The sequence below is a fragment of the Magnolia sinica genome, chromosome 17 (genome assembly GCF_029962835.1).
Source record: "Magnolia sinica isolate HGM2019 chromosome 17, MsV1, whole genome shotgun sequence".
In the NCBI taxonomy this organism is placed as follows: Eukaryota; Viridiplantae; Streptophyta; class Magnoliopsida; order Magnoliales; family Magnoliaceae; genus Magnolia; species Magnolia sinica.
The window spans coordinates 9,207,269-9,227,998 of record NC_080589.1 but is presented as its reverse complement, the minus strand read 5'-3'; the positions used below and the strand labels follow the sequence as shown (position 1 = coordinate 9,227,998).

The following is a 20,730-nucleotide window of genomic DNA, read 5'->3' as shown; positions in this document are numbered from 1 at the left end:
AAACAAAAACAATCCAAGGCAGAGAGAGAGCTGAAACTGCGACTACGACTAATGAAGAGGGCCATTTTTCGTATTGAAATTTCGACAGGGAGAAGTGAAGAACGAGCTGCACTGAGGTCGGTACTGTGTTGACGTGGCAAAATTCTGTGGCCCCCACCATGATGTATGTGTTATATCCACACCACCCATCCATTTTTACAGATCATTTTATGTTATAATACTAAAAATTAGGCATATCCAAATCTCAAGTGGACCACACCACAGAAAGAAATAGAGACAATGAAGTCCACTGTTGAAACCTTCCTAAGGCCCACCATGATGCTGATTTTCCATCCAATATTTTTATAAGGTCACACAGACATTGAAGAAGGGAAAACAAAAATATTATCTCTATCCAAAACTTCTGTGTCCTAGAAGAAGTTTTCAATGGTAGGTGTTCAATCCCCACTTCTTTCTGTGATGTGGTCCACCTGATAACCATATCTTCCTAATTTCTAGCTTGTAATCTAAAATTATATTTAAAAATGGATGGACGGTGTGGATATAACACATCTATCATGATGGGTCTACAGAACTTTGCCACATCAACACAGTATGGACCTCGGTGCTGTGTTTCTACGCAATCCGAGTCCCGTTTTGAGGGAGACCTTTGCGTAGAGAAAGACTCCAACACTTTGGCAGAGTCTGATGGTTCACACGCATGCACTAAAAAATCTATATGTTTCGCAGAATTAACCAAAACTAGATCGTCCGATCTAGTGGGACCCACTTATTAGGTAATGGACGGCTAAAACTAAAAGTAGCCATTGGCTGGCGTCTGATAGATAAATGTCCAATAAACGGTGGTTAGGATCCTTCGATCAATCTGGATTTAGGTTTGTGGCCTAGTTTCAGTGGGTCCCACGATTTTGAGGGCTTAGTTTGAGTCAACTATATCCGACGTGTATGATTTATGATTGCATGAGTATAAACCACCACGCTCTGCCACAGTATCAAATAACAGGTCGCGGCACAGTACCATCTTTTCCCTCCAAAATTCCATTTTGTATCAATCAGTACCGTGAAAATAAGTTAAGCCCACATGAAGATTATCATTCTTAAAAATCATGATAATCGGCTCAATAAATGGACCACAAATCTACGTTGAATCACACCAATGGTTATCCCTTGATTCCAACTTTGAGACCCACATGATTTTTGTTCCTGGTCATCTCGTCTTACCATTTTCATGGAACCGATTTCCTAAAAAAGTAGTACGTTAGATGTAAAGATAGTGCGGTACCACACGCTGTGGTACCTTGCCTACAGTGATTTCATTTAAGCCAAAACATGGTGGAGACTCATCCACCGCATACATGGTATAGTCGAACATAAATCCAAACCGTTCAAATCTAGGAACCAACAAAATTTCACCAGAAAATAACATTAAATATCATATTTTCTTCTATTGAATTCGGCCCACTGAATTTTTTTTCTATTAACCGTCCATTTAATAGATATTAATTTTGATGGTCAGAATTGCTTGATCATAATGATTTTAGAGAGTCAATCCATCCACAACATGACCTACAATTTAGATGGTCTTAATATCTTAAAATCAGTGACTCACATTCGAGTAGAATAAGTCATTACCATTTTTAAAAATTGCGAAGAACTAACACAGGAATCTCGAATCTTGATTAATCAAAGATGGTTGGTTGGAAAATACAAAGATGGTTGCGGACAGGTAGGGGTTCTGTGGGACCTACCATGATGTATTTTAGTTATCCACGCCGTATCATTTTAAATTATGATTTCAAAAAGAGTCAGATCCCAGGCTCGAGTGGACCACACCATATGAATAAGGGGTGATAATTATACCCACCGTTGAAACCTTCCTGGGCCTACCGCGATGTTTATTGACCATCCAAACTGTTGGCAAGGTCACATGGACCTGGATGAAGGGAAATTACAAACTTCAGCTTGATCCCCTCAAGAAGTTTTTAACCGTGAGGGTTCAATCCTACTGTATGGGGTCCACTTCAGCGTTGGATCTACCTCAATTTTGGGCTCATAAGCTAAAATTATCTTAAAAACTGGATGAACGGTGTGGATAAAGTTTTTACATTACGGCGGGCCCCACAGATCCCTACGTGTACTGATTCCGTCTAGGCGACGCAGGACGCAATCCGCTTCCAGCTCCCTGCCGCATCCTTCGAGAGCAATGCATACACGAGATTTCAGTTCTTAGCATCCAGACAATTGCTCTGGTGTACCACCGTGGACGGATATTACTAAAAAAATCTGATCATACGAAAATCTTAGCCTAGAGATGGACGGTTAGGAAGAGAAACAAATCCGATCAACATTAAACTGAAAAATCTCTTAATTTTGAAAAAATGAATCATCCATTCTTGGATATTTTAGGGACACCATCCATCCACAAAGGTGACCAACAGATCAATGGTCTGGATTACCAAAATATGGGCCCCACTGATCAAAAATTGAAAACTCACGTACACTGCAAAGATGAGCCACGTTCCTTTATAAATCTGTCTTTTCCGTAGGAGCAATCATGCGGTAGCACTGATAAGGTTTTAAATAATTCTTTTTGCCTTTTTTCAGGATTTAGGCCCACTGGGGCCCACATACTGAGCTGGTCGGGAACGGATTGGCTACTCCCCCTGACACCAGCCAATGGCTGATGGTCGGTGCTATGTGGGCCCAACCATGATGTATGTGTTTCATCCATGCCATTCATCTGTTTTTACAGATAATTTTACAGCATGAATCCAAAATTGAGATATATCCAAATCTCAAGTGGACCACATTACAGGAAACAGTGTTGAATGAGGGTCGACCATTAAAAACATTTTGGGGGCCATAAAAGTTTTGGATCAAGCTGATATTTGTTTTTTCTCTTCATCTGGGCTTGTATGACCTAATCAACATATTGGATGTCAAACAAACAGTATGGTGGGACTTACGAGGATTTTAATGGTTGATATCCAATCACTATTGTTTTCATGTGGTGTGGTCACCTGAGATTTATATCCTATTTTTTGGTATCAAGCAATAAAATGATCTATACAAATGGATGAATGGAATGGATGAAACACGCACATCATGGTGGGCCCCACATAGCACCGACCACTAGCCAAGGAGTTAGTGTCAGGGGGAGTAGCCAATCGGTTTCCGAGCTGGTCCGTCTCTATTTTGTACTATATTCTATACGCCTGTTTTGTACTATAATTCTGTACGCCTCACTTTGGGTCGGAACCGTCCACGCTCCGTTCTGTTACTACTGTATTCCGCACGCCCGCTTCAGGAATATTACTATGGACGGATGAGTTTAGCTACCACTCTCTAGAGGAATTTTCCATCAATGAAAAGAAATTTTTTTTTATAGCTTTGATTCTGTTTAAGAATGTCCTGACGTAATCAACTAATGCCACGGCATAACGTGTATATTACTACGTATTTTTACAGGTGACTAAACATCTTATAATAATATTTATAACAAAAATAAAATTTTTTTAGAGACGATCGATACTTTTATAAAATGTTAAGAAACAATCACTTCTAATATTATAAAGGATCAAGATGTGTTAAAAAATACATATATAACAAAAAAAAAATAATTTCAGAGAATATCGATACTTTTATAGAATGTTAAGAAACAGACTCTTCTAATATTATAAAGGATCAGGATGTATAAAAAAATACATATCTAACTGGTAGGGAGTGCTTCCGTGAGGATTCCCACATCAGTGAGAAAACCTGAATCAATAAGGAAAACTAGACTGGGTCACCACCACTCCAAGTATATAAATGACACTTTACGAAGAGTTTTAAACTCTTGCCAACACAACCTCTTTACCCATATCCACTTTTATTGAGCCATTGCCATAACAAGTTTGGAGTTTACCATAGCTTAGTCTATTGCTATCCAATGATATTGTTGCACTGCTGTTAGGAGTAGTATAAATATCCACGATCATTGTTGTCGGATTCCGATCAACCGAGACTATACTTAAAAGATCACAAGGTTCACATTCTGCTGACTAAACACCTCAATTGTATGTGCACATGGACAGTCATAAGTGATTTATCTTTTATTTTCTCTACTTTATATTAATAAATCAATAATTCAACCTTTATTTTTAATATTTATCATTCATTATTGCATTACTGAGAAACTCATGGATTGCGATCACTGTTTGAAAAAAGTCCTTCAAGGTAAAAAGATTTCATCGAAGGACTAACCATCCTCTTCCAAATCGCATGATCACTACAACATTGGTGGATGAACAATTGGATCAATGTTTAAATAATTCTTTTTGCCTTTTTCAAGATTTAGGATTGGGTGTCGTTGCCCACTAGGGCCCACATACTGAGCTGGTCTGTCCCTATTTTGTACTATATTCTGTACGCCTCACCATCTAATTATCGCCAAATCATTGCAAACATTCTACAAGCAGCTGAGTCGGCAACTGATATCCTCATATTTGGTTATATATTGTCACGTTTAATGTATCTGCTCGATAGAAGGTTCGAGTACCCATAGGTGGTGAAATTCCACTAGCGTGAGTGTGTGGGGTGTGTGTGTGTGCGTGCATAGAAAAATAAAATTTATTTTTTTTTAAAAAGGTGCTACTCAATGAATTGCACAGTATTTTCCTTCCCAGCAAGCTCTAAGAACAGCTCCATGTTGTTTATTGGAGAAACAAGCCCCGAGACGACAAACTACAAGTTGACATGGACTTTCCATTCAAACTGACCCTACGGACCATTGCATACATCAAACTGCTAATTGCGTTCGATAAGACATATGAGACATATATTGCTTTTTCTTCATCTGATGCAAGACACTGTTTTGAAGAAAGTCAAAAGTAATCAGCATGGGGAGTGCTAACTAGTTTTGCCTTGACTTAAACTCGAGTAGGACATTTTCAAAATACTCCTCTGGAGATAATCATATCTTGTTCTTTTCCTTCTCCCTTTGTATATTAATGTTGAGAATCCTCTTTACAGTCCCAAATCTTTCATCTCGAATGTCTTGGATAATTGAGCCTTCAATATGTTGATCTTAGACATGTTTTATCCAACAATTCACATATCATCAACATACAATACCAAGATAATGAATTTCCCATCACTCAATGCTCTAAAGTAGAGACAATGATTGAATTCACTTCTAGTAAATTATTGGTTCATCATTAAATAATCAAATTTCTTATACCACTGCTTAGGTGACTGTTTCAAACCGTACAATGACCTCATCAACCCGCAGACCTTATTCTCTAACCTTTGTACCTCGAACCCTTTTGGTTGCTTCATATAGATCTGTTCTTCTAATTCTCGATGTAGGAAAGCAGCATTAACATCCAATATTCCAGTTCAAGATTGTATTCGGTAATTAACACCAATACAAATATGATAAATACTTTCTTGACCACAGGTGCGAAGATTTGGCTAAAGTCGATACCCTTCTTTTGCACATAACCATTCACTACCAATCTAACTTTATACCTATCATGTTTCTTCCAATAAACCTACTTACATCCGATCGCTTTTCGTTTGGTAGGAAGCTTTACCTACTCCCACATCTCATTCTTATACAAAGAATCCATCTCATCTTACATCGGTGTCATTCATTTTTCTGCATTTACATCATCAAGAGCATCCTGAAAAGTAAATAGGTCTCCTTTATCTGTAATGAGGGAGAATGTAATATTTTTGTCATCTCTGTATCTCAATGGTGACCTACGATCTTGTGGTGAATTTCTCTTGACAAGTGGCGTCTGCACTTGCTCCTGTACCTCTTCCTGCAGCTCGGCTTCTTTAAGTGTCTCACCCTCGTTAATTTTTACATCAATTATTGATGATTTCTTTGTTTTCTCATGTTCATCCATATGAAACAAGGAATTCTCTTAAACCTGACGTCCCAACTCACTGTAAATTTCTATGTGGCCTGGTCATATAGCCCGTATCCCTTCATACCATCACTATATCCAACAAAGGTACATTTCTTTACCCTTTGGTCTAGTTTATTTCTCTTAATAGATGGTACATGAGAGTAAGTGTCACAACCAAATACATGCAATCCTGAGTAGTTTATTTGCTGACCACTCCACACTTCTTCAAGAATCCTATAACTAGTAGTCGTAAATGGGAACCGATTCATCAAATAACAAACTATGTTAACAACCTCAGTCCATAGATACTTGCCCAATGCAGCATTACTCAACATACTTTTACCGTTTCCCAAAGAGTCTGATTCATACGTTCTACCACACCATTATACTTTAGTGTGTGCCTAACTATGTCATACCTTAAAATCTCCTCATATTTACAAAACTGATTGAATTTATTTGAAGTAAATTATCCGCCATTGTTTATTTAAGCACTTTGAATTGCCGCCCTGACTGTTTTTCAACCATGAGATTATAAGACTCGAAAGTAGCAAACACGTTGGATTTATTCTTCATGAAATAAACCCATATATTTTTAAAAAAGTCGTTAATGAATGTTACAAAGAATGACAACCCTCATTTAAAAACCATAGGCAACGGATGTTAGTGCACTTATTTGTGGACCTTCTTTGTCAATCACGTGCGTCAGTGTGTCAGGGAGTTGATTGAGCCCTTGGAAACTAGAGACCGAATACGCATAAAGACTTGGAGCATCAAGAAGCAAATTACAAGTATATGAGGTGCCTTGGTGACTCTAACTTTGACCCAAAATAACCCTTAGAGGATCCTAAGCTTATTAAATAAACTCTTTATGATTATCCCTTAATCTTAGAAGCCTAATTGGAACATGATAAATAAGGTTAGAAGAGGTGCAAAGCTATATTTGGAATTGTAATTGCCCAAAAATATATAACAGTTTTTTATGGTTGCTCGATCCCACGGGACATCGTTCTCTGTTATCACCTCGGGAGCTTTCCCGTGCTTTCTTTTTTCCAGCATATAGCATAGGTTGGAGTCAGCGAGTGCAGTGGTTCCCGCAATGTGTGTGAACGCATGACTATTTGCCCTGGTCGTTGCTTAACTATGCGTGAGTCATCAGGTACTTAAGGGGGTCAAGATAGCTCGGTTGTTGCGTCCGCTCTTGCTCCCTGGTCGGGAGGTGGATTTTGCCTTTCCAGTAATCGTATTATGCAATTTATATTGTTGGTTAAGGTCTTGACCTAATTTTTCAAGGAAACGAGTAGACTTCCCGAGTTGTGAGACTTTGGCACAGGCACCACAAGAGCAGAGTCAGTTTGATGCTGTGAAGGAAAATCCTAGGGATCAACATGTTGCGCTTTTGGTACAGGAGTTTGCAGAACAATGGCGGCCCAAGCCTTCTTCCTTCCTTTTACTATTATAAAGTGAATGAAGATACGTCAAGCAAGTTTGTAATGGCTTCACTGTCATTCCTACAAACGGTGTCAAACTGTTGATGCTGGAATTTGGTCTTCCCTGTTAGACAGTTGGGTACCTATAAAACCAGGTGGCAATGAGGGTCCTGATTGTAGTCAGGGACCCTCCGATGCCTAAGTCAGAACAAGTACACTGGGTTTAGTCGGGTTAGAGTTTCTGTGTATACCTTTTTACCGTAGGTAAGGTCTTTATTTATAGTCTCTTAATACTTCTTACATATACGACTATGCCTTTTGTTAGGCGGATACGTATCTTAGGATGGATCATCTTCTATATACGCAGTGATTATCTAGGCGGGATCTTTGGCAAAAATCCCGAGGAAGTAACTCTCCTCTAAATGCAAGAGACGCTCGATGGTCGGCATCCGAGGAGGCCATGGTCGGCAGCCGACGCCGACCTCTAAGTCAGGTTGGCCGAGACCCTGTAGACCGAGCTTAGCTGTTGATCGTAGTCGACGGGGTTTATTTTCGAGGCCGAGTCGGTCTTTATGGTCGCTCCTTGGTCGCGGTAGTGAAATATCAGATAAGTGACCGAGACCATCGTTGATGGTTGGTGCTCTGGTCGCTTGCTGATGTCATGCTTCTTATTCGAGATCGAGCTCTTGCGTGAACTCCTCTTCCAAGCTACCTGCCTTTTTCTATCTCATTCTAGTAGTTTGGTCGGTCCAATTTTACCCATAACACAACAATCTCATTTAGGCCGATGCATGTGAAGGATTTGGCCACATCACCCATCCACGCTATAATCTTATTTCCAATTAAAACTCACCAAAGTGCCACCTAAACATTTCACTTACAACTCTCTCTCCCTTACAAAACATTTCAAATAAGCCAATGCATGCCAAACTAGCTCCAATGAGCCATTGCATATTAGCCCCTTAGCCATGTCACCAATCCATACAGCGATTCTATCTGATGAAAGTTCACTAAAATACCAATTATGAATTCCACTTAAATTACCTATATAAGGAGAAATCCTAACAAGAGTACATAACTTTTACAGAAAAAATTCTAAGCACAGGAGAGAAGAGAGGGAGTGGGAGGAGTGGAGCTAGGAGAGGAACATGGAGACTTGAAGTTTGAGGTTGGTGAACCCTCCACTCTTCTACCTTCCTTTTCTCTTCTTCTTTTTCTTTTGTCTTGTTGTTTTTGGAGCCCAATCTAAGGGCTCATATTTCATGTGTGGGACCCACCTTTCTAATCAAAGGAGGGTCCACCATAGTGTAAAGCCATGCCCCAAAAATTGGTGTCCAACTATGTCCTTTCTCATTCAAATTTTGGACAGTTTTGAGCTTCATCTTAGGACATCTTGTTGTTTCATTTATGTGATTAAAAGTGCCTTGAAATATGGTATAAGGTGAGGCCTACTCTGTCTAGAAATGGGACTCACGTGGATCATTGATGGTAGTCCAGAAATCACTAAGTATCAGTTCAGAAATTTCTGAATTTCGGGCCAAACACTTATCTTTGAGCCATCGTGGCGGCCTTGCAAATGTTTTCTAAGGGAACCACCACTGGAGTTTTGTAGCTCATATATATAAGAATGGAAATAACATCTTAAATCACCCAAAATGCGGCCAACAATAGTTGTGCAGAAACTGTGCAGAAATTTCAAGTACCTTTATTGGGCGTTGCACCATTAATTCCACACCTGCTTTGTGTGGGATCACCTTAGGGGTTTTAAAGTCCATACATAGGAATACCAAGGTGTCGTATTCCCCAGCCAAATGTGGGTCCCACTCGACGTCAAAACATACCTGAAAATGGACCTGAGCCATTCCTGCAAATAGAAAAAGTGTACAGTTTTTGCAAACACCATTAATTCTATACACACTTTCAGTAGGCTCCAACTTGAAAGTTTTAAAGAACTCAAATAGGGATATATCGAAAGGCCCAACTGAAAAATCTGTTTGGAACTGGTATGGGCCCACCTCTGTGGGGTCCGCCACTAAGTGTAAGGTCCCTATCTAACCTTCTAGACCTCAGAAGTGACCCGTGGATCGAGGTGGACCAAGAGATGACAGTAGGCCATCATGTGGAACCACCTCGCATCCAAGCTTGTGAAACTCAGATAGATTGCTGGATACAGCATGTCTACCTCGTGGTTACCTTCAAAGGGCCTAGGTTATGGGCCAAGGCAAACAGCTGGATTGACAAAGGTATTTGATTACGGGAGCTTTTAAGTAGTGTGAGCAGAGGATAATGATGGAACAGTTGGTGGGTGATAAGCAACTATCAAACGGAAAGGAAGAAGCCCCATGAATATGACGAAATCCACTCCATCCAGTAGGTGGGCTTCGTAATTTTAGACAATGGGCACCAAAATCAAGTAGACCCCAAGATCTGGTGGGCCACACCAAATGGAACGGTGGTGATTTGGCTCCCCACCATTTAATGGAATCACTAAAGGATGAAAAGGGAAGAGAGAGGGAGAGTGAAAAAAAAAAACAAAAGAATGAGAGAGGAAAAGAGTGAGTAGCAATAGCTACACGCTGCTTCTCAACAGCGTGCAGCCCTGCACATTGTGAGTTGCAGTATGTAGGGGTTGCATCCTCTCCTTTGACTGCACGTGTGGGGCCACCTTATGGACCCCACTTGATGTGTGTGTGTGTGTTGTATATGCTACTGCACATTAGTTTTGGGCAGCCCATGTGAGCTACTTTGATGCACGTGACTTAGGCCCACGCTGCAAATTCCTTAGAAAGATTGTGGGCTGATGTGTGGGCCACATGTGGAACCCAAACTAAGTCAAATTGCAATCAAAATGAGGTCCGGTGCCTCACAATGTGTGGCCCATCTAATTATTGTGTGTTGCTAGTACTCGGAGCCCTTCTCTACCTGTGGATGTGGTATGATATTATGTTTATATTCGGACCATTTGACAATGTATTTCTAATATATTATTCCTTTGATGGTCTAAGGGGTCTGTCATTTGTGTTTTCGGATGACCAAGGGTCCATACTTAGTGGAGCCCAATCCTTAATACATATGACTGCTTAATTCATGATCTTGGTTGGTGTGGACCGCTTGGACGAAGGTTTGGTATGTCGTTGATGTTGATGATCACGACATTGTAATGTGTTACAGTAGTTGGATAAATGGAAGCATGCATAATGGACGAAATTCATGGGCCTTGGGTGCTTGATGGAGTAGGCTCACATATGGACTTGGGCCTTAGGTGGGCTTACTAGTGGCAAATGGGAAAGCAATACAGAATGCAAGCTCAATGGGTAAATAACCGAGCCAAACTATTGGCCTTATAGGCCATATTCTTTGTTGAAAGCCCAAGTAGGCCCATAAATATTGGAATTGCACACTAGAAGATTGAAAATGTGTGATGCTTAGACACGTCCTTTACATGTGAATGGTAATATGGCAATATAATATGTGATTCGACTACACGAGCATTCATACATGGATCATCATTGTTGGTGAAATGGTTTGTGTGGCCGGTATGGTAAGTTACGCGAGATGGTTTATATTGAGGCCTTAGCCAACTTAGATGATATTGATTGACAATGATGAGAATGGTGTACCATTGTCACCCCTGCGTAGATCCTATAATTGGAGATGTCCATCCTCTAAGGAACCTATTCAAATTGGTACCAATTGAGTCCTCTTCTGTCATTGGTCGGGTGAGGGTGAGCGCTGTAGGTTAAGTACAATAGTCCAATTGAGTCCTCTTCTGTCATTGGTCGGGTGAGGGTGAGCGCTGTAGGTTAAGTACAATAGTCTATTTACATCACCAGGAATAGGAAAGGAAGAGGCGTGACAAGCCTACCTATCATCATGTGCTGGGTTGAGGATGTTTTACTCCAACTACTGAGATTAGGTAGAGTAAAATAAAATTGGGTCCTCCATTGTTGAGCTAATGGCCAGATGGGAAGGGGTTGATGCGCCCAAAACTTTGATTATTTGGAAATGCATCCTACACTTATATTGGATATATTGGATCACACATGTATGGAATGATTGAGATTCGTGTAAAAAAATGACCGGCAGTTCACGAATGTGTCATATGAAGGTAAATGTAGCATTCAACCATGCATTCATTCTTACCAACTGGATTTCATGAACTTATTCACAATGGCTAAGATTTTGGTTAGGTATGGGATTAACCTGAGATTAGGAGTTTACCATATTGCAACTCGCGATCCAAATCAAGTATGGGACTGACTTGGATAAAAGTTGCTTGTGCTAGACGCCACAACCACGAAACCATGCACTACCATCTTGACCATACCATGCATGTGTCAAATTTATTTGTTGTTTATTATAACTTAATCACCCGTGTTAATATGCTGCGTTGTTTGCTTGTTCGTACGTGTTCACTACAAGAAAGTAGGCCTTTAGCCTCAATTTTTTAGCCTTCATTGAAAAAATGGAAGCTAAATGTATTTTTTAGCCTCAGTTGCTATGGAACTGAGGTTAAAAGTTCATTTTTCGCCTCGGTTGGTTAATAACCGAGGCTAAAAGTCTACTTTTTAGCCTCGATTGCATAAGAACCGAGGCGAAAGGTTTACTTTTAGCCTAGTTCCATAAACCGAGGCGAAAGGTCACTTTTAGCCTCGGTTCCATAGAAACCGAGGCGAAAAGTCTACTTTTAGCCTCGGTAGGAATCGAGGCGAAAGGTATACTTTTTAGCCTCAGTTGCATAGAACCGAGGCGAAAGGTCTACTTTTTAACCTCATGCATAGAACCGAGGCGAAAGGTCTACTTTTAGCCTCGGTGCATAGAACCGAGGCGAAAGGTCTACTTTTAGCCTCAATTGTAGAACCGAGGCGAAAGGTCTACTTTTAAGCCTCAGCATAGAACCGAGGCGAAAGGTCTACTTTTAGCCTCACTTGCATAGAACCGAGGCGAAAGGCCTACCTTTTAGCCTCAGATAGGAACCGAGGCGAAAGGCCTACTTTTTAGCCCCTACATAGGAACCGAGACGAAAGGTCTACTTTTTAACCTCGGTTGCTAGGAATCGAGGCGAAAGGTCTACTTTTAGCCTCACTTGCATAGAACTGAGAGGTGAAAGGTCTACTTTTAGCCTTAGTTACTAGAACCGAGGCGAAAGGTTTACTTTTAGCCTCACTTGCATAGAACCGAGGTGAAAGGTCTACTTTTAGCCTCATTCTGGAACGAGCGAAAAGTCTACTTTTAGCTCAATTGCATATAACCGAGGCGAAATGTCACGTTTTACCCACAGCTTGCATAAGAACCAAGGCGAAAGGTCTAATTTTTGATGAATGGGCCATTTTCCATCTGGACATTGCTCTATTTGATTCACAGGTGGGTGAAAAGTACACTCCATATTCATCTTTAAGAAATCACAACCATTATTACCTGTTAGAGCAGAAGGTGGCCCACATGTACGTATTAACAGTCATTGATACACAGATCAGGCCAGTTAGAGCAGAAGGTGGCCCACATGTACGTATTAGCAGTCATTGATACACACACAGAGAGATTCTCTTTTTCCAAAGCATGTGGCCCACGTAATCATGGCACACCTGTGAGAGATACAACTTTCCATCAGGTGGGCCTCACTGTTTAGATCTTAAGGCCTACAAACCAGGCTGTTTCACTACTCAGGTGGGTCACATCTTACAAGCAATGGGATGAACAATGGACAGCTACAAAATTGCTATACTCCAACGTTATATCTGCTCCAGTTATGCATGTGTGAATGTAAGGTTCTTTCTTTCAGATCCTTGCTTACATGAAGGAAAATCAGGACCATAAAAATCATGGACCCTGCTGCGGATGGATCACAGCCAGAAAAAATCAAACTCGTTAGATAATCCAAACCATCAGATCTGATAGTTAAATTTCTACAGCTTAGTACCATTTTCTTCTCAACCGTCTAGTTGTCACCTAGTAGTTAAATGTTTAGTAGTTAGCATCTAAACAGCTTGGCCCACCTGATGAAAGGCTCGGATCTCTCCAATGTGTTCCATGTTGGCGTGTAGATAGGCAAGGCTTCACATACGTGTGGGCTTACGAACCTCATAGTTGTAACACGTGTTTGAGATCTGAGCTTTACATGAGATGAGCTATAAAAAAAAATTCCCTCGGCTCTTTCTCAAAATCCCTCAGCTCCCTCAGCTCTCTCTCAAAATCAGGTCATTTCATACTCCCTCAGCTCTCTCTCAAGATCCCTCAGCTCCGAAAGGAAATTCTGTCCTCCACACCAGCAATCTCTTTGCCGATTTCAGGTACTCATTCTCTCTCTCTGTTTTTTTCTCTACTGATTTCTCAACTGAAATTCTCTCGAAAATCAGAAATCGGGGCAGAAATCTCTCATTTTCGTGCGTTTTCCCCATTTGGCCGTTCAAAATCCAATTTCCACGTTTTTTGGTTCGATTTGAGGAGTTTTTTTTGCTGATTTCACTGAAATCTTGCTCAGGAAGTGGAAAATCCTGTCGTTTCTAGCTCATTTGCTGGATTTGAGCAGTTTCTACATTGCAATATCAGCGATTAGGGTTTGGTGTTCGATCTGAGAGCAAAACCCTGTTCTCTGGTGCGAAATCTGCTCCTCCATTGCCGATTTCCGTGCAGGCTAGAAAAACAAGGGGCATATACACCGATTGCAACTCCTCACCGATTGCAAAAACATGGATAGGGTTTGGTTTTTGTAATTTTTTCTTGATTTCTGGTGCTTGATTTGTTTTGATCTTGATCTAAATTATGTCTCTTTATTCTTAGAGATTTCATTGGATTTTGTTTCGATTCTTGCTGATTTAAGTTGTAATTTAGGTTTTTGTATTTAGATTTTAGAGATTTATCTAAAAGTATATCTAAAAAAAAGTTATGTCCAGCGGTGCATTTTCTATGCCAGATAAGTCTAATATGGTAGAATGTAGTGCATTTTTATATGTGCATATTTCTGATGGATATTTATTCTAGGAATGAGATTTTAGACACATGCAAAAAAAAAAAAAAAAATAAATAAATCCCTCATACTGGTTGCTGCAGAATTTCTGTAAAATGCTATCTCTACCATGGTTTATGTTCACATTTTCTCATAGCAGAAATTGGACAGATATTTTAAAGCTGATTTCAATTGTTTTCCATTCTTCTGGGCCAAACTTAATAATACAATAATAATAACATTTATCCTTTCATATTTACCTATTAATTTGCAAATAAAACTATATTGTACATGCACATTGTATGTACTGCAGCAACCCACATACCCTAGCATACCATGTATTGTAAGAAGGAGCTTAATATATATCCATTCTGGTGCCACATATTGGAATGACCTACTATAAAGGTAGAAAACAAAAGAACAGTCAGATTTTTAGAATGTGATGAATTCCATTGACGAAGTTATTGAAATTTTAAATTTTAGTATCATCATGTGGGCTCCACCATACTCGTATCTTTGTGGGGTCAAGGCTTTTTGATTTTCTTAGACATTGGAATATAAGTCGCAGGTAATAAAGCTTCAGAGCCTCATGTACACATGCTTGGACTTGTACAGCAGGAGTTTGGAAGCTGAATTTTGATGGCTTATTTTTGTTAGATCACTGTTCTTTGTGGTGTTGATGGGGTGTTTGGAGATGAGAAAGGCATGATTGTCAAAGCATCTCTACTGCCTAATGGAAGAGATGATTTCCGTAAAGGCCACTTTCTGAAGGTTTGAGGATTTTTGTGAGGGAGTTTCTAGGCTCCTTGATTGTGGGGAGGGAATTATCAAAGGTTTTGCGATGGGCTACCTCTTGTGAAGTAGAAGCCTTGCCTGTCTTCGTTTTTGACAAAAACTGCCCTCTAGAAAGCCTCCTTGATAAACATATAGATTGTCTGTTTTTGCAGCGATGGTAGCATTGTTGTGGTCTCCCTGGCTAGGGAGGGTGATCCTTGTTAGTCTCTACATTGAGAATTCTGTCCTGCTTCCTTGATGCTGTTTTCCTTTTTTTTTTTTTTTGAGTAAATACTTCATTCCTGAAAAAAAGTTTCTAAGAAAAAGGAGAAAAATAAATATAAAAAAAAAATCATTTCTTGATAGATGTAGTAGTATTGAAGAGAAGGTTATCCAGATTTCTTGTTCAAAGAAGATTTGAACCATGGCAATTTATATGCTTTGAAATGGGATTAATCTGATAGTTTCCATTGAACTTTTGTGGAATGGAAAGACACATTGGGAAAAACTGATTTGTAATGGATCTTGTTCAAAAAAAAAAAAAGTGTAATGAGCCCCTTCATTACTGAGTTTGATGCTGAACAAATTGAGATCTTTATAATCCTTGGAAAGAGAATGATCAAATTGAGATCTTTGTTGTTTTAGGTGGAGTGTTGTGTCAGAGGTCTAATATGACATGGAAATCCATACATTTTTGTATTAAGCTCCTTCTTACAATACATGGTATGCTAGGGTATGTGGGTTGCTGCAGTACATACAATGTGCATGTACAATATAGTTTTATTTGCAAATTAATAGGTAAATATGAAAGGATAAATGTTATTATTATAGACACTGCAGTACAAAAGCTCAATTCTTTTCATTTCTACCTCCTCATGGTTCAGGGTTCAAGCCTGTCAGATGCAAGCTCAATTCTTTGCATGGTCATTTGGATTAGGCTTGAAAGGTCAAAAGCGTGTAGGAAGTTTTGGTTTCAGAAATTTGTTTTCCAATCTGTTTTTATTGTGTTTGCTTTCTCAGCCTGCAAGGCCAGGGGATCGGATCTGAGGGTTCACTTCAAGGTACATTGACCTTCATCCTTTTACCTGTTTCTGCTTCTAAGCATTTCATGTGAATTTTAGTAATCTTTCAAAAAACATGAATTTTAGTAATCTCATATATTTTGGAATTCGGAGATCAAAAGAAATTTTATTATGTTCTTGTGGGTGGTTGAGTGTTGATTGAGAATACACATTAATTTATTTCTATGATCACGCTTAACCTCCAATGTACACAAACGAATCAGTTTTATTGACTGGAGAAGGAAATGATTATTTCCTAGGTAATGAAGCATCTGAATTTTGCTACATTATGATGTTATACTGGTATTGGATTTCAAATCATGACTCTGATATTTGGACTGCAGGGTCAGGAAAGGACATGGGACAAGTTTAGGAGAGCAATGTAGCCATATCTGCATTGGTCTCATACAGAGGACTACGCAAGTTTCCTTGGGAGTGTGATATTGTCACTAAGATCTTAGTGTCATTTGTTTTTCAAATGGTATGTTTTATTTTATTTATTATTATTATTTTGGTGATAGTTATATGCATGGAAGTGTTATAATGTAGAATATCATATTGATAGTTGTTTTTGACATATCTCCTCCAGTGGAATGCATATTCTGCATTTGCATCCTTGGGGTAGCTTTTCGGCAGTCAATGATCTATAACAACCTGCTTTATTCTGTTCGTGTTTTGGAAGTCTAAGTCCATTAATGAAGCATTTAACACACAATCGCTTCCACATATGGATTTCAATGGGCCAGGCCTGAGGTCAGCTTCTGCCCAGATTTTGAACTATTCAGGCTGGACCTATTCAAAGTTTTGATTTTACTTGGCCTCACACAGCCCTTTGATAGCTCTTTGACAGCCCTACTTCCACAGAATATGGTCTAGACTTCCAAAATCATAATCAACCATTTTAGCTCTCTTACTTGATATGGTTTTCAATTTTGACCTGTTGATTTTAGATTTCAGATGGGCCAAACAACATTGCATTTCAGCCCTGCCAGCATTTTAGCCAATTAATGCACCTCCTTTTTCTTTTAATAATTTGTGTAAATTGGTTATTTACCTAAATGATCATTTAGGTCTCATCACCATTGAGGTGGAAATAAGATTATCCAGGAAATTGTTGGTGGATGATTCAATTCAGTGCTCAAAATCGATCGGTTTGTATTGTTGGCTAACCTGATCTACGGACCCAGGTCACATTCGCAGCAGGACCACCTGATGAGTATCTCGGATCTCTTACACATGTTCCCTGTTCAAGCCCTGTTTGGAGGACTCTCTCAAGTGAGACAGACGGACCTCACTACATACATGCAATGTGCCATATGTGTGAGATCCTGCACATTCATCATCTGCGGCGCATCATTGTTGCGGGTTGCCCATTCATCAGGTGAGTTACGCCTTTATGAGAAAAATAGATGGTTAGAGAAAAATGACCAAAGGTCCATATTCAACGTGGACAACACCTCTCTGATGAGGGGACCTGCCGAATTGTTAGGACGGTGCATGTTCAGTGGACCCCACTTGATGAATGAACTGGGTCTGCATGTTCATGGAGGTGGGCTCCCCCACTATCTCACTTGTGCTCATATCCCTCTCCTTTTCCATCTACACTCCAATGTGTAGATTGGCACGTAGTGATGTTGTGTATGATTAGTGGACCTCACATTTTCTTATCCTGTTTTTTGAGCAATGAACTCAGTACTAAAAGTGTGTATGATTAGAAGTTTTCAGTTCCATGTAGGAAAAACTGTGTGATCAAAATACAGATGCTCTTGATACTAAGAAGGTATTAGACATCTTTATCCCGTTTCCAGAGGCACAACCAAGAATTACCAAGTAATCCCATGTACTCTATTAGCAGTTATTTTTATTATTCATGCCTTCTTAGTCTTCTTACTACTCTGCCACCTACTTAAAATTCATGTTCTCTGATGCATATAAGTGAATCATCTGTGGATTCTAAGTGGACCCCTTTTTTCCTTGACCCATTATTCAATTAGTTGACAGATAGGCAGTTCCATTACATCTGGTTTGAAGGGCAAACAAGATCGTGTGAGGCACATGCTATTCATACGTACTGCTGGAGGTAAACCTTGACTGAAGTATAGTCTATTCCGTTTCTTGACTCCAGTTAATTCTGCAAAACAAGAACCCGGACTGAAGTATAGTCTATTCTGTTTCTTGACTTGAAACACCTCCATCATCTCCACATCATCCCCAAAAATAAAATTAAAAACCTCCATCACATCCACATCTACTTCTTTCTTCACCTATAGGCTTCTTTAGTTCAAAGACTCAAAATATTTTGTTCTACTCCTGTGATGGAGCAAAATATATGAGAAAGAGACAAGCAAAAGGCATAATGCAGTCATATCATGTCAGCCATTACAAGCATAAAAAATAACAGCTGAACCTAGCAGTTACCATTTTCATTTATGGTAAGATAGCCTCTTAGAATTTGTAACATAATCGTTGTACATTTTCTTTGGAAACTACCAGTGTTTCCAATATATTATGTTATGGATGCAATTTTCTTTTACCTTATTCTGTATATTTGACTTCATTCAATCACCTAACTGTCACGAAAGTCACGAAGGTCTACTTCTTAGGTCTTGCATCTTTTCTGCTTGTCGATCTGTACTTTTTTAAAAAATTTGTCTAGTTGATCCTTAAGCAAAACTCTTTGCATGATTAGCAAAAGATTCATGTATACAAAACAACTTCTATGAGATTTTGCAATAAGAGAGGCTTTCCTTGGAAGAATATGCAAGGGGTTTGTGTGATCTCTAGCATAAAAGGCTAGAGAGGACTGTTAAACTTTGCTCTCAGTCTCTTCTGCTTCTTCTATCTATCTATGCTTATGGACTATTTGAGTTTCAATATGGTACATCAATTTCAATTTGCAATTAGTTTTGATTTAATTTGATTCTAGATGCATAAAAATAAATACACATCAACATGAAAAGGAAAAAAGCCTCAACAACTAAAATTATAACGAACATGGGTGGAAGTTGTGCTAAATATTGCACTGCATTCTGTTGATGTGCACATATTTTCGACCTTCTTCGCATCCTACACCACAAGAAACCTCGGTCGGAGGCTGACCATGCTCATTGTAGGGATTTTCTTCATCATTGGCGTGGTGCTAAATGCAGCTGCCCAGAACCTTTCCGTGCTCATTATAGGAAGGATCTTCCTGGGGTGTGGAGTCGGCATTAATCAGGTCTTTTCTAGTTTCACTTCCGATTCCTGGGGCATGACCATTTTTATCCCCTTTGTAACCACGACATATGTAGATTCCCATTAAAATGGCATTCACCTTATTTTGCTAGCAGTGTCATTACTAAGATCAAGATTCACGGATTTTTGGTGCAACATAATATCTATAAGTCTGATAATTCATTGTTGAATACATGCCAATATTTCATTGGCAGTTTCAAGTTATTTTTTAAAAATCTTTTTCTTTTCTTTTGTTTTTGTTGATTGGCTGGTAAGCAAGGTTCAAATCTGAGAACTCAATGTTGAAATGCACCCTGTCTACCATTGATCTACTGGCTCAAATTCTTGCAGTTTTGCTACCATCTATTTTTTATTTTCTTGCTGGTAAGATCTTTTTTCTGATTGTTGTGGATGCTTATATTCCTTCTTGTGGCAGGTTCAGCTACACAGTATCCGTTCCTCGGTAGTTCAGCTAATTTGAATCTGCAAAAACTAGTTGCTGGAAATAGCAGTTATGTTGATGTTGAATTCATCGATCCTGTGATTATGGCCGTTAGCAGAGGGAAGCTTCCACTGCCGATGACGCACCAGATCTCTCCCGACTACAACTTCAACATGTTGGCTAATTTCTCTGAGATGGACCAGAGGCTTTAGTTGTTGCAGTCAAGATCTAGTAATCTGAATTAGAATCCATTGATGACAGTTGATCAAAGCTTTAATTGTTGAATTCTTTTTTTTTTTTTTTTACCCCAGATTTCTATTCCAAATAGAAACTAAAATTTCAATTTGAAAAGTGGGTGTGATTCTCATGTTTTTCTCCATGAGTTGTTACCTTATGAGAACAAAAATGCAAGCCATTTAATCAATGGCCACTGAATATGCATAGGTTTATGAATGTGTTAAAATAAATGATTTAGCCTTGATTATTGATAAATGATGTTAGAAATTGATTTTAGCCTCAATTGATGTCAATGAAGGCTAAATCTATCTTTAGTCTCAGTTTTGCCTTAGTTACTTAAACTGAGACTACAACTCCCGTGGCTAAAGGCATTAGCCTTGGTTGTTGAGAACCGAGGTTAAAAATAGATTTAGCTTCGGTTGGAGACAATTGAGGCTAAAATTTGGATTTAGTCTCAGTTGAAAACAATGGAGGCTAAAATTTTGATTTAGCCTCATTTCGAGAAAATTGAAGCTAAAAAAGTTTTTAGCCTCACTTGAAGAACTGAGGCTATAAAAGTCATTTTAGCCTCGGTTGCTAAAACGGAGGCTAAAGCCTTTAGCCACGGGGTTTTCAACCTCGGTTTGAATAACTGAGGCAAAACTGAGGCTAAAGGCTTTAGCCTCGTTGTTTATTATAACTTAATCACCCATTATAATATGTTGCGTTGTTTGCTTGTTTGTACCCCTGATTC

General features: G+C 39.2%; 1 protein-coding gene across 1 annotated transcript; it reads left to right on the top strand.

The window, feature by feature from the left end:
• Nucleotides 1–14,561: 14,561 nt before the first annotated feature.
• On the top strand, nt 14,562–20,137 carry LOC131231829 (uncharacterized). Its single transcript, XM_058228134.1, has 4 exons — nt 14,562–14,570; nt 14,928–15,041; nt 16,006–16,105; nt 19,755–20,137. The coding sequence occupies exons 1-4, from the start codon at nt 14,562–14,564 to the stop codon at nt 19,970–19,972; spliced, it is 441 nt and encodes a 146-aa protein (XP_058084117.1). The 3' UTR covers nt 19,973–20,137.
• Nucleotides 20,138–20,730: the final 593 nt, after the last annotated feature.

Excerpts from the sequence above, each read along its gene's own strand:
- LOC131231829 (XM_058228134.1), top strand. Across the intron at positions 15,042-16,005 it reads GTAAAGGCCACTTTCTGAAG|GAAGTTTTGGTTTCAGAAAT; the intron begins GTTTGAGGATTT and ends AAAAGCGTGTAG. Across the intron at positions 16,106-19,754 it reads ATCTGAGGGTTCACTTCAAG|GTTCAGCTACACAGTATCCG; the intron begins GTACATTGACCT and ends TTCTTGTGGCAG.